The sequence below is a fragment of the Martes martes genome (assembly GCF_963455335.1).
Source record: "Martes martes genome assembly, chromosome: 9".
NCBI lineage: Eukaryota > Metazoa > Chordata > Mammalia > Carnivora > Mustelidae > Martes > Martes martes.
This window is the reverse complement of record NC_137896.1, coordinates 61,511,593-61,526,294: the sequence shown is the minus strand read 5'-3', so window position 1 is coordinate 61,526,294 and position 14,702 is coordinate 61,511,593. Positions and strand designations below refer to the sequence as shown.

Genomic DNA, 14,702 nt, shown 5'->3' with positions numbered 1-14,702 from the left:
GAAGCAAAGGGTTAGTGTGAACACCGAGAGGAAGATAAGACCATGAGCCAGATTGTGGAAGGCTTCGAAGGCCGGACGGAAAGCCTCGAACTTTATCCTGTAGACAGACGGGAGCTTTTGACAAGTTTTTGAGCAGGGTTGGGGTAATCTGACCGAAGCGATGTGTAGAAAGATTCATCAACTGGCAGAATGGGGAGAATCCAGAGGTTAGCAAGTTCGGCCACAATAGTAACCCATGCCATAGCCACAGATGAGTATCGCTAGCGCAGTTACTCCCAGCACCTGAACTGGTCATCAGGGTAGGTCCAGACCCTAGGATACAAGAATATCTCATGATAGGTAGACCCCACCTGTGAAAATTAAAACTGGAAGGAACATCGTTAAGTTTTGGAGAGACGGTTTTATAGTCATGATGGAAGAATGTTCTTTCTTTAAAATTTAAAAAAAAAAAAGATTCACTTTCTCACTTTCATTCTCTTATTTGGTAGGCTCTCCTCTAGAGATGTTTGGGATAGATTCAGAGATGCCAAAGTTCATTTGACACAGCTTTTTGGGGATACATCTGTCAAATCATGGCCCTCTAGAGGTTTATGGAGGGGTGCGACTATTTGGTGGAGGGGGAGGCTCTGGCTTGTTCTGTGATGCTGGCGAGGGGGCAGGAGTGTACCTGGGAAGGTCCAAGCCGGAGATGGTGGTGGTGGAGGCAGAGTCTAGACGTGGACAATGGGGACTCTCCTGCATTGGTCTCTCTGTTTTACAGAAAGTGGGAAAAGCTCTGAGTGAGCAGGCATTGGGAGACCCATCAGGAAAAGAGGCTGTGTCATTTGTCTCCGTGATTTATTTAATTCTGGCCGAGAAAGGCTCTGATCCATGTTGAGTTCATCCTCAGAGTGAACTTGCTCACCAGACCCAGGAGGCTTGGGCCAGCAGTCTCTCTTGAGCCTTGACACGTATCACTTTAGGGAAGAGCTGACATGCAGTGTCCCCAGTGCAGCGGTGGTGGGTCGAAGACCGGGTACCGGAGGGTTGTGTTCATGACGGATAGGCCTGAAAATGAAACGGGTGTTGAGAGACCTTTCTAGTCTGAGAGGGTTATCCCCATGTGGGATGGTGGTCTCACCCAGACTGTCCCTTGGACTTCCTGTGAAGGAACATGCGCCTGCCGCATGAGAGCTGTGCCCAGATTATGGCCTCTAGGCCCTCATTGCCTTGGCGCTGTCAAGTGAGCACTGGCGATATACTAGATGCAGGAGGAAACAAAACAGTGAAACAGCCCTCAGGAGCTTAGACTCCAGTTGGGGGAACAAGCCGGAGATGAGAAAACATTAGCCCCTAGGCCAAGATCATGGTCAGAATTCATGGCAGGCCACGGGTGCTAAGGGAGCAGATCCGTGGGAAATAACAAAACATGCATTCCCGGCAAAGATGGCCCCAGGGCACCTCTGCCGAATGCAAACCTAAAACCACGGTCACCCGGCACCCTCTACCCTTCCCCCATGCAGGCTCTGGTTTTGGGAAGAAAAGCAAAGACACGTCGACAGAGCGGGACTTCTTCATGAGGATGAAGTGTACCGTCACCAGCAGAGGCCGGACCGTCAACCTCAAGTCAGCCACCTGGAAGGTAGGACGACATCAGGACCGGGTTGGAGTCCCCTCCCCCTGCCCTGAGACCACTCTCTTTGGCCCCGCGTCTGACCATCCGTGGCTGATCCTCCAGGTCTTGCACTGCACTGGCCAGGTGAAGGTATACAGCAGCTGCCCCCCTCACGGCGGTCTCTGCAGCTACAAGGAGCCCCTGCTGTCCTGCCTCATCCTCATGTGCGAGCCCATCCAGCACCCGTCACACATGGACATCCCCCTGGACAGCAAGACCTTCCTCAGCCGCCACAGCATGGACATGAAGTTCACCTACTGTGACGACAGGTGGGGGCCTGGGAGTGTTTGTGCCATGGCCGGGCTGTCTTTCCTACCTCTGTGTGTGTGCGCGTGTGTGTGTATGTGTGTGTGGTTATGCCTGGGGGGAAGATATGGGTCTGGGGCACGGATATTGCATCGCTGGGTACAAGTCTCTGGACGTGTGTCACTGTGTCATCCCATCGGTGCAGCTGCGGGGCTCCTGGTGCCATATTTGGTGGCTCCCCATGGAGGCAACATCAGGGGCTGACCCCAGAGCAGTTCTGCTGTGTGGCTCATTGCTCATTGTTGTGGTATGGGCATAGTCTCTCACATACGTGTCAGGCTCCTGAGGAAATTTCCAGGAATGCTCCTGGGAATGGAGACCAGCGTCTAGCAATGTCCCTCAGCACTGGCAACTCAGAGGCCGGCTGGGAGCTTTGGGCTCTGGCCTGGAAACTGGCCCGCGGTGGCGTGGCTTCTACTGTTGTCTTTTATTGTCCCTCAGCCTTTGCTCCTTCTGTGTCTTCTCCATCCCAGCCACTGCTTAGCCTAATTTTAAAGGCTTTTTGATGAAGGAAGCCAAGCTAGACTCTAAGCCCCCACACCAGGCCCCACTGGAAATTCTCCCATGGGAGAGTGACGCGCTTCGGAGTATCAGCTCTGGCGAGATGACCTAGGCTCAGGCTCAACAGGAAGTGTTTGGTTTGAGTGGTTATTCTCACTACAAGTTGTTCTTTATTATAAAGCTCTAGAAAGAGCACCTAAGATTGCATATGCCCCTTCTCAGAACTGGCCTCCCCTCGAAGCAAAGTCAAAGGACTTTTGTGAGAGGATCCTTGAGTCATTCCTGTCCCCCCATTTTGGCCACCATGATGCCGGGCCCTAGACTCTTGGAGGCAGCAGGTCATTCTCTAAGTAGAAGAACATGCTGTAACCTCAGAGGGAGACAATGTCACATATGAAGACTTTTGTCCTGGAACTCTGACCCAGTCAGCATTGATTACAGTGCTTAATAGTGTTGTTATTGGGATCAGGATGCACACCGGAGATAAAATTGTCCCAAAGGCAGGCTCTAGAGAAATCCATCCTGTGTGTTAGGTCATTTCTCAGATGGAGGCTCTAAGTTCAAATGAACCCTGTGGGCAGAAGACACACTTCTGTAATGTACCCCCCTCTCTAGGCTGTCGAGATGGCACGGGAAATCCCAGCACGTAGCCCACAGGGCTGGCTCAAGGATGGGGCACTGCTGTGGATGCCTTCGCCATCCAGCCCAGAGCGGCGGCTTTGGTGCTGGGGACCATGCGAGCCCTGCTTAAGCTTCCCCCTCATGTCACCCCACAAGCCCTGGGAAGACCCTGCAGCCTGAGAAATAATGTATCATCTCTAGCTAATAGAAGACAGGGATTTTTTTTTAAGCTTAAGACTTTGATCCTTGTTAAAGGGAAGAAAAAAAATCTCTGGAAAGAGTCATCAGATGTTGTCCTCCATTCATTACCTTGCTTTGAATGAGTTTCGGGTCATTTCCCAAAAGCAGTGCTGCTTGGGATAGAAGAGGGGACAAAAACAGGAGGAACTGTTCCAACCATGGGGTGAGAGGAAGCGGCCACGGAACGGGGAGACCCACGTGAGGCCTGTCTGCCTCGTCTGGCTCAGGGCTTGTCGGCGGAGTCGATACTGGCGTGGAGGAACCTGTGATTTAAGGCTTTGTGACTCACAGTGTGGAGGGCGATACTGCGTTTCAGAGCTGCTGGACACATTGCATTTTCAGCAGAATCCTGCCTTTCAAGAAACCTAATTACATGGCCCAGACTCGGAGTTCAGTGGTGCTAGAGGGCTGAACGCAGAGGCGCTTGCGTACCCAGAGTGCTGGGCCCCATGAAAGTTGTGTTTAACCGATTAGCAGATTAGTTAACAAGGACAGACACAGCTCAGACAGTTTATAAGGTGACTATTTTAAGTCCTTGATCCCTAAGTGCTATTTCTCTATTGCCTTGATGAAGACTGGGATCTTTCTGGTTTGGGTAGCTTGTTTTGTTTTCTCTCTTTCATTAGAATGGGGCAAGGTGTGCACGCACACACGTGCACACATGTGCCGTCTTTCTCTCTCTCCCTCTCTCCCTCCCTCCCTCCCTTTCCTTCCATCCCTCTCTTTCTGCCTCTTTAATACCCCTTCTGAGATCAGTACTTCAAAAACCAACATTTACATATGATAGCTAATGGAGGCAGGGAGCCCTTTCCACTTTCGATTAAATCTAGGAATTCACTAGATTTGATGACATCTAATACACATTGCGGGGCAATAATTTTCCACAAGGGGGTTACTTTCCCGTAAGCCAAAGGAAAGGATATGATGAAAATATAAGGCAGTTGGAATCCACGAAATCACTTTTAAACCCGGGTTAGCACTTTTTCTTCAATGCATGAAGGCCACAGATATAAACAAATGAATGAATGAATGAATAATGCTCATGGAGAAAAGGGAAGGGAGAATGGAGAGGGGAGGGAGATAAAACAGAAGAGAGAAAAGCTGGCATCAAACTCCCAGATTCCCAGAGCCACTGGGAGCCGAAACCGTTTTGGAGAGTCTGGGGTTGAGTCAAGGCACACAGACGGCTCAGAATACATGTGTCCCGCTCCTCTTTAATAAAGGGTCAGAGGACCGTATGAGGTCTCATAATAATTGCCTGAAACAAAGGAAACATTTTAAAAAGCAAATGCTGTGACACCGCACATCTGTCACGTGTCCATGTATGTGGTTGACTGCTCTCGACAAGGGGAGCAGTGTGGTGGCGAGGCAAGAGGAGGATGTCCCGGTTATCACTGTGACTGATGGTGAACTGTCCCGTTTCTGACTCATACAGAGCCGTTCGTCTCCCTTTCCTAAAGTACCGAGCAACCGGTGAACAACCTGTTATTTACTGAGCACGTGCCAGGTGCTTAGTTAACCCTGTGCGGGAGACTAGTCTATCAAAGTAGTAGAAGAGCTTTCTCCTGATCTCCGAGAGTTTAGATATCAAGACACCAGCCGCTTAATGAGCCACAGTTGGTGCAAAATAGAGCATTCCATTCCCTGAAAAGCGGGAGAGAGGTTATTCCCAAATAGTTTAACTCTAAAATGGGGGTGGTTCATAACTTCGTGGGGAGGTGCCACCTAGTGGCGAAAGGGGGTCCTTGTGAAGGGAGCCCGGCATCAGGGAGGATGGGGCCAGCTGTGTGATTCCCATTATCCCACTGTGATTTTGTCAGTTGTAGACGCCTTTCTGTATCCGAGACATAAATTATCCAAGCAGATTGTGTAGATTGCATCGGTATCAATAAGGAGAAAACGGTGCCACCGTTAACAGTGAAAATTTCAGGTTAACAAAGAGAGGATCATGTAACTGTTACAGTTAAAGCAGCTGAAGGCAGCCCTGTTTGACCGTTGAATCAAGGCGACATAGGGCATCCTAAAACCAGGAGTTTAATAAATTGGGTAAGTTAGGATGCCTGTGTTTCAAATTCTGTGGCTTAAATTTATGATGAATTATTTTTATTCCGAGAAGTCGGGAAGAGTACAGATACTAGTGAGAGAAGAGCTGGGCATCACAAAGAGAAGGTCAGTGGAGACAATTACAGCCATGAGTTGTAAGATACGTACATGTCAGAACACGTGGAAGGCAAGAGTTTTGAAATCTGGGACGAAGATAGGCTAACTTCAGGCAAATTAGTCATAAACAGTACTTTCATTGCGTAATGACATACGTTTACTAAATTTTTTTGTCCTTTTTTTAGAGGACGGGTGACATTTTAAAAACCAGAGAGACCTTTCAGATTAATTCATTACAGGTACTTTTCTAGTTTCCTATATAGTATATTCCAAATCTTCTTGCAGACCTACACATTATTAGCCTCTCCGCACAAATCTTATATGAGAAGGCGTAGTGAATTTCTCTAAATCCCTGAGTCACAAGGAACTTGAAGTGCTCTCCCTGTGCATCTGTGTCTCCTCCGAATGACGGTGTTCTGCAATCAACCCAGAGTTGGGGCACGTATATGAGAGATGCATATGTATTATTTTGTCTAATCTGCCCCAAATACTCCTAGAAGTGACACCTCTACAAATTCGCTTTGCAATGTATTTCCAGGTGTGATTGGCCTCCTGACTCAAAAATTATTCCTTCTACATGATCTGCTCCTCTCTTGCTGCAATTCAAGGCAAGCTGCTGCTTCCTTGCGTGTGGGTCTCAAGGTGCTACAAGGCAGCTGTGGCATCTGGTGGCACTCAGAGCAGGGGCGGTCCAGGACTGATGAACCAGGGTAGTCTTCCTGGGCATAAAGTACCTGTAACACACCTGTAACACATCACCCCAACAAGATGGAAATGGATTGCCCCTGAACTACAGAGCTGGCTGTATAGGCTTCCCATGCCCACATACCATGTGAGGAAAACACAGGGCTTAAGGACTGTTGTTTAAAGCAAGCAAAATCTGGGTAAAAGTGTATTAAAGCAGAAGGCCCTGAAATCTGGATATGATTAAGGAGGGGCCGTGCCAAGGCTTATAAGCACCTACAGAAACCAGAATGAGGAGAATCAGGCTGTTTGGGAGAGGCCATTGCCAGAATGGGGGAAGGAAAGAAAGCAGACTTTCAGATATGCACGGTTAAATAGCAAATGCATTCTCTGGAAAACAAATAGGTGGTTACAAAGTCCTTAAAACTTTCATCCTCTTAAGTAATTTACAGTACTCTTCTACCCAACTTGTTTATGTGATGAATTGACTTAGCAAATCCTTAGCGGCATAGGGAGCAGGGGTGGAAACCGCGGCCAGGTCCCGCCGCTTCAGTGGCCTCCCGGGAACGGGGGCAAGCCGTCATAGCTAGGCCTTTACTGGATTCCCTCTGCCCCTTGACGCAAGGGCATGGACACTGAGGGAACCGTTTCCTTCCCGGCACTCGGGCGCGGGGAATCCATGCTGAAAAGAGCCTCTGAGCACTTAAGGGTAAAAAACAGTTTCAGGACAATGAGTAACTGCCATTTTACGTTATGAAGACATCTCTAATGCTGAAGTCTGAAGCCCGGCGGTCTGACCCGCATATCTACTCAGCGTAACACTTCAGAATATAAAGACCTTTTTCCTCTATATTTTCTGTTCTCTTCCTCTTCTCTCTCTGCCTCCTACGGCTGCCCATCATTGTCTACATCTCTCTCCTCACCTCGTCCTTCTTCTACTCTTTCTTCTTCCACTGTTCTCGCTTCTGAAATCTGGTAGATGAAGCCCTTTTACATTTCCCACTTCTCAAAAACAGAACAGCCCTACTGAGTTGACTTTAAATTTATGGGTGACCCCAGGCTGATTTTTTTTTTTCCAGTGAGTCAGGGCTCTTAATTAGAAAGAAAGAAAAAAAAAATTCCCTGCCCCTGATGGAGAGAGCAGATGAAACTGTGTTATCACAGCCCAGCTCCACAGGGTTCTCTGGGACCCGGGGAAACGAGCAGGGAAGGCCCTTGTGTGCCAGAGGAGCTGACCCTATAAACAAGCTGGGTTCATTAGCCTCCCCACTGGCGTCTGCGTGCCTGCACATGGAGGCCAATGACCATTAGCTTCAAGTTGGGGTTTCCTGGCTTTGTGAAGTTTGACAACTCAAACGTTCTTCAATTGTGTTTGGGGTGTGTGTATTTCCCAGTTTTTATAGTAGTCTGTTTAAAGGAATGAAGAAGGAGACATTAAATATTTATTTTAGTTGACAAGATAAATGAAGGCCACTCCTGGGAAGCGAGCTGGTGATTCTGAAATCCTGGTTTGTTTGTACACTTCCCAAACATGCCCATTGTGTGCCTTTGAATGTATGGTACAGTAATTAGATTTTTAAAATGGTTTATTATGAGGCTGGTGGTAATAAACATTTACTTTGAACATTTTAAAGATTCTAATCTTGAAAGAAAAGTTCATTGTTTCAGGGAGTGGTACCATATCTTTTCCAGAGCAGCCTCACTTTGGAGGGTCTCTAGAAAATTCTAGCCCTGCCCAGGAACAGAAGCAATGTATCTGGCAAATCGGCCAGCTCACTGTCACCAGGGCCTGCTGGTACAATTCCTGTTCCCAGGCTTAAGCTCGAAAGGACTGGACCCAACAGGAAAGCCATTCGGTTATAGAGAAGAGAGGGCCAGCACTGTTCTACCATCTCCATGCTCTGCCCCAGTCTCTACCTCACTAAGGGGCCATTGGGCCCCAGCCCCAGGATCAGGCTACCAAGGAACATGTCTGTTGCTGATGAGTTCAGAGATCTGTCTGCTCCGGGCCAAGTGAGGAGACAGATCCTCCCCGTCTGAGACCAGCGGGCACAAGTGAACTTGCCATTGCACGTGAACTGCTGAAATCTCACTGGAAATCTCTGCTGGGCTAAATCAGCTGAGGCCTAAGCTGCTCAGCCCCTTTGGGCTGCCCCTTGTTTGACAAAGGCTTTCACCCCTCAGTCTCATTGAGGGAGGGAATTTTTCTCTTCTCTGACCATGCCAACACCAGGTACAGGTTCCAGGATGAAGAAAGGATGGATTAAATATCGCAAGGGGTCCCACTGAGAGCTGTGTGCGTGTGCCACACACACGCACTGACGTGCGTTGACACAGTTAATCTCGTTCTAGGAGAGAGAGTAAAGCTTTATTGCCTTAGCAGTGCTGGGGAAGGCAGGGCTCTGGTTGTACCCTGGGTCCTAAGAATAGAGTTGCCAGTCAGCCACTCAAGAATTTACTGAGCACCCACTGTAGGGAAGGCCAAAGAAGAAAGTGGTCCCTATGTTCAGGGATTGGCAGCCTAGGATGTGAGTAATTCTCTGTGACGTGAGTTTGCCTGTTAGGACTTAGAAGGAGACGTCACTGAGGGCTGGGAGAATCAGAGAAGTCTCTGTGGAGATGGCCAGGCCATGAGCTAGCCTTGTGGTCATCAGGGCTTGGAGAAGAGGGCTGAAGAAAAGACGTCAAGGCTCTACAGCAAAAATGGGTTTGCTGGCTGTGGGGAACTCCAAGGGGAGCAGACTGCCAGGACACAGGATGTAAGACACACTGCTGGTTAGCCAAAATCACACTGCATGGGAGTTGGAGACCAGATTCTGGGGGGTCCTGGAAGTTAGAAGGACTGTATTTACTCTGGATCACGGTAACGACAGTGGTCAATAGCGGTTGGTAATAGGGAAAGCTGTAGATGCTTAAATGGGGCAGAGCAGGAGGGAAATAGGGTTTCCATCCTATTTTAGAATGATTTATTCTGGAAGACATATGTAGAGGCCCTTTGGAGGGGGAGAGAATAAGAACAGGAAACCAAGGAGCCGCCGCTTCTGCTCTCTGATTTTGGTTTCCCCTCTGTGTCATTAATTTCCAGTGTGGATACATGATAGGACTCAGAAGTCATACATTCTGAAATAGAGCTCATAATCGTAAGAGTACAGCATCTCTTCTGACTTGTGGTGGGCCAAGTAAACAAGACAATGAGCCCATTAGAAACACTGCAGGAGACAGCAAAGCTTGTAAGAAACGATTATTTAGGTGTGATGTGGGAAAGTGGCTAATCTGGTGGTTCTTGGGTGGGGCATCTTTAGTTTAATGATTCTGGTATAGAGAAAAGAGTCCTCAGAGTGTTAAGTGATCCTTCATGGTTCTCCACATTTGTCTGTTTTCGGCCGGCTTCCCATGAAACCAGACACATTACAGGATGAAGAAAGGGACACTTGGGATGGCCGAGCCCTGTCGTTTCAGAGCTGCCCATCTATCAGAGTGTAATGAGGAGGCACATTTCTAACATCTTGATTTTGTATTTCTTCCTCTCAGCACTTCCTGCCCATCCTCATTCCTTGAAATGGGGAGGGGCAGCTAAAGTTCCAAGGTAGGCAGGCCCAATGTCCGATGTCTGAGAAGTACCTGAGGTCACCAGGCAGGACCTGAGGGAGAGTACTCAGACGACTAAAGATCAGACACAGGCAGGGCAGGCTCTCCTGCCCGGGTTCCTCCTCCCTCGATGCTTACCAAACAGACAAAGGCTGACTCCACACTCCTCCCCACAGAGGCCGCACCATTTTCGCTTTTCACTTACATCACCCAGTACTGGCATCAGCTTGATCTGGTAATCTGGAGCCCTGGTTTTCATTCTTGTTCTGTCCCTGGGCTCTCACGTGGACAACAACTAGACTATCTGTTACCCCCTGGATCTCCCTCTTTGGCCAAAGCTGGGGGGTGGAGGGTATGAGAGCCCCTTCCAGGACTTGCTGGGAGACTAGGTGTATGTGTATTGGCGGCGGGCGTAGGGAATCCCGACTCTCCAGACACGATTTCAGAAAGTGCGGGAAGAGTGGAGAGAGGTTGAGTGGAGCCACCACTGCAGGTTGAACACCATGTTTTCTTTATCTTGGATGAACGGGATGACCAGGATGCCTGGAGCATTTTCGTCTGAATGTGTGCCTCTGACTTACCTTCTGGATCTAGCTCCTTGAGCCCCTGCCCACATTCATACAGTCTCTCTTCCCACATGATTTTGTTTTGTTTTGTTTTGCTTTTTTAAAAATTCAGAATCACAGAACTGGTTGGTTACCACCCTGAGGAGCTGCTTGGCCGCTCAGCCTACGAGTTCTACCATGCTCTGGACTCAGAGAACATGACCAAAAGTCACCAGAACCGTAAGTTCCTGGAGCACCCTGGATGGCTCCCTGTGTCTGTGAAATATGGCCTTGAATGAGGTGTGACACCAGTGAGACCAGAGAAGACCTGCTTCCATCCTCCACAGAGCCACCATCTTGGGTGGCAGACAAGACCTGTGCCCTCAGGACGGTTGGAAATCCAAGGCTGCCACCAGCCCAGATGACAACTTGATGCAAATTAGAAAAAGGCCCCGTTCCTCTGAGGGGGACACACCCATACCATGGCCCACAGCTTAGAGAGTAGAAGGTGGGCTGAATCTCAGTCCCCACATTCCATTTCCACCCAGTGCCCCGTGTGGCCAGCAGTTGGCACAGCCCTGTGGAACAGCCCTATAGAGAACAGCACAAGAGGACACATGGTCAGCTGGGTCGTGGGCTATAGAAGCAGAAGAGGAGGCCTGGGAAGGTTCAAGAAAGGAGAGGACAGTGCTCTTGAGTTGGACCTTGAACGATGGGGGAGGACGAGGCCCAACAGATGAAGGTACCAGGGCAGCAACTTCACAGATGTGTTGAGGTAGGCCTCGGTTCTCCAACAGCTCGCTTGCTGGGTCAGAGAACTCAGTTGGAGGCTGTCCAGGCAAACCAGTGGTGGCACATGGACACTATGCTTTGCAACTTGAAAGAAAACCAAGTTATGAAAGGATCCTGGAACAGCACTGTCCAGCAGGACTCTCTGCAAGGGAGACGTTCTGCATCGGCACAGTCTGAGTGAAGTGTCTAGTGCACCCAAGGAACTGAATGTTGAAAATTTTAATTTTACTTAAATTTCAGTCACCAGACTTGACATGGCTACCCCATGGGACAGGGCAACTCTAGTGTCTTCACTTGGCCATATTCCCAGTGCAGCCTTCCTGTTCACAGGCGATCCAAGATAGTCTCCCTTGAATCCATGCAGCCCATCAACATGCAAAGGACTCTGGGTCGATTCTGCTATACTCTGCCCACTGAGGGACATAGACATTTATAGGATTGCTCCCCAATGAAAGAAAAAGGAAGGTTGTCGGCTCTGTGGGAACAGGTGGCTCATCTTTTTAGCCTCAATATTTAACATAGTGTTTGATAAAATGGGGCACTAAGTCAGTGATAAACCCAAGGGCAGCACTCATATTTGGGAAAGAATGCTTCAAAATCAGTGCAGACAGAGGTGCCGAGATTCTAGGCGGATTAAAAATGGATAAGGTAAGTCTAACAAGCTTGCCGGTGGCCCTGCTGGTCTGGGGCCCCCGGGATTAGCTGTGGTTTGGGGTGGCAAGGGAGAAGATGGAGATGCTTCTGTTTGTCCATTGTTTCTCAATCCATCGTCTGTGCTAAGGTTAGGACAGCTGAGTTCAGAGCAGCCCACAGATCAGCAACCCAATAAACTGTATGTGAGCACAGTTCCTGTCCTCTGATGGAGTGAGATCTTCTCTTTCTAATTGGTCTCTCTGCTTTTTCCTCGTGGCTTTGGGGTTTGAGCTGAAAGTACAAGACGGCCCCTTACAATATCAGAGAAGTTTTTCACTATGCTGTCTGGCAGAAAACCAACCAAGCCACCAGCCTAGATTCAGCCCCATGCAGGGACCCAGAGAATGGAGGAGGGAGGTAAAGGCAGCTTCGTGTGCCCATGGACGTGACCCAGCCCTAGCCTCCCCCAGCTTTGATATTGTAGGATGTGGTTCCAGCCTTCATGCTGGGATTTCCCATGCTTTTCTGTTACAGGGTGATTCTCAATCCCAAAGTCATCCCAACCCTGCGACTCCGGGACCTGGGCTCTGCCCCAGCTGACCCACAGACTCCCCAGGGCCTGGCTTTCTGGGTCTTTCCTCCTTTACATGTGAAACGGGAAAAGTCCAGCTTTTTTCCTCAGCCCAGGGTGAAGTCAAAGCAGGAGACAATAGTAAAAGTTTCTGGGAATTCCTGGAGGACAGTAATGTACTTTGTCTTTGGGGATAGAAGAGCCGAGGCACTGCTTTCAGAAGGAACAAAAATGATGACTTCTCCCTGGGCAAAGAAAAAGGATTCTCTCTTTCTTCTTAAAAAATCTTTGACCCTTAAAACAGAGCTGGGATAAAAATTGGTCTTATCAGTTTCCTGCTGACTCTGGAGGAAATATGGTGCTTTTTATTGAATCCATACATTGAAGTATTAGGCACCCTTAAAGGTAATTCACAACCCAAAGAGAAATCAGGCTCCCTTTTTCCCCTGATGGAGCCACGTAAAGCTGCCCAGAGCTCCACGGCCCCACGCCCAGCCAGCAAACCCAGATCCAGGAAGGGGAAGTCTGTGTGGCTTGGAAATTGGATTAATGACAGCTAAAACAGAAAGCATCTATTTGTGTGTCTCCAACTGTGTGTGTGTGTGTGTGTGTGTGTGTGTGGTTGGGTTTGTGCAAATAAAGTCATACCACAGAGTCACACTACTGTGGCGGGATAGTTGGAGGCTGGGTCAGGTTTATACACCAGCATCCTGAGTTTCCGCGTGAATGTGTGTTTTAGCCTGTGAACGTTTACTGTCCAAATGACTGGGGAAGCTCTGTCCTCAAACCAGATTTAGATAATTGAAAGCCATCATTTCCAAATGGATTAGTAATTTATACATCGTTACTGTCTGTGGTAGGGGCTGGGGGGGGGCGCTTTCTCTTTGTTGTGTGAGGACATTATGTGCTCTTAGGAAAACAAGATTAAAGGCTATAAACGGCCTATCTCCCAAGGAGCAGGCCCCTCACCAAGGCTGGCGTTAATGACCAGATGGGTAGAAAGCAGGCGTAATTATACTGTGCTGGCAGAACAGGTCCTCGCCTGCAATCACTAGAAATGCAGTTAAGACCTTTGCTCGCTGCACTGCTTAATCAAAAAGAATAGGAGCCCTGAACTCTGTCTGCATTAAGATCCGTCTAAATAAGTTAACTCCAGGCACTTGAAATTGTGCAAGAATCGTTTCTCTGCAGGAAGGGAGCCTCAGTGGGGCACGTGAGGGGCCCCAGGGAGGACAGCAGTGGCCCAGGAGCCCATGACGATGCAGGACCACAGCCACAGCAAGTCGAGGCTTCCCAGTGAATGGCAGCATGAGGGTCGTAGCCAGAGAGTGAGGGGCTGGGAGTGCCGTTCTCCTGCTCCGTTGTCCTACATCGTGTTAAGCAGGTCACAGTCCCCCTGGCTTTAGTTCCTTCCTGTCCAAAGAAGGTGGTATCTATCCTCTCTGCAGCCCAGAATTGTGGTCCAAAAGACTAGACTAGGGTGATGTGCCACTTTGGAAAAGGATGTGGCAGCTTCTTACAAAGGAAGCATGTACTTAGCCACTGACCTGGCCATTGTCCCCCTAGCTGCACCCACTGTATGTATCCATGCAAAGATGTGTACACCAATGTTTATAGCAGCGGTATTCACAATAACCAAAAAAACTGAAAACAACTTAAACATCCATCTACAGGTGAATGGATAAACCAATTATGGTACCTCCATACAGTGGAACACAGCTCAGCAATAAAAAGGAGCAAAGCCCGAGTCCCGGCACCACCCCGAGGAATCTGGAACACATGCTGAGTGAAAAGAAGCCAGACACAAAAGAGTACATACTCTTGTATGAGGCCACTTACATGCAGGTGGAAAGAAGAGCACCATAGAGTGGCAGACAACAGATCAGGGGGAGCCTGGGACCAGGGGTGGCTGTGAGGATGGAGCGGCAGGAGGCCTAAGGAATTCGGAGGTGGCGGGTGAGGGCCCAGTGGTTTACCTTGGATTGTGGTGACAGTCCCACGTGCTTTGTCAGAATGCGTTGGACTGTGCATCTCAAGTGGTTGCATTTTTAAATTGAAGGTAAACTAAACCTCACTGAAGTTGATTTTTTTTTTAAAGATTTTATTTATTTATTCAGCAGAGAGAGAGGGAGAGATCACAAGTAGGCAGAGAGGCAGGCAGAGAGAGAGGAAGGGAAGCAGGCTCCCCGCTGAGCAGAGAGCCCTATGTGGGGCTCGATCCCAGGACCCTGGGATCGTGACCTGAGCTGAAGGCGGAGGCTTAGCTGACTGAGCCACCCAGGCGCCCCTGAAGTTGATTTTTAAAAGGAAAACCAAACCACGAAAGCTTAGGTCGGGAGTCTGACATGTAGACTGTGAGCCCGTCTACTGTTTCCACTGAGGGGCCCTTTCGGCAAACTACCTGGGA

The 14,702-nt window shown here is 49.0% G+C and overlaps 1 protein-coding gene across 1 annotated transcript in view; it reads left to right on the top strand.

Moving 5' to 3' along the window:
- Positions 1-14,702, top strand: part of EPAS1 (endothelial PAS domain protein 1) — an 82,588-nt gene that overhangs the window by 57,837 nt on the left and 10,049 nt on the right. Inside the window, exons 5-7 of the mRNA XM_080814302.1 lie at positions 1,503-1,621; positions 1,718-1,923; positions 10,433-10,539. Of these exons, the coding sequence (XP_080670428.1) occupies positions 1,503-1,621; positions 1,718-1,923; positions 10,433-10,539 (432 nt within the window). The remainder of the gene's footprint in view (positions 1-1,502; positions 1,622-1,717; positions 1,924-10,432; positions 10,540-14,702) is intronic.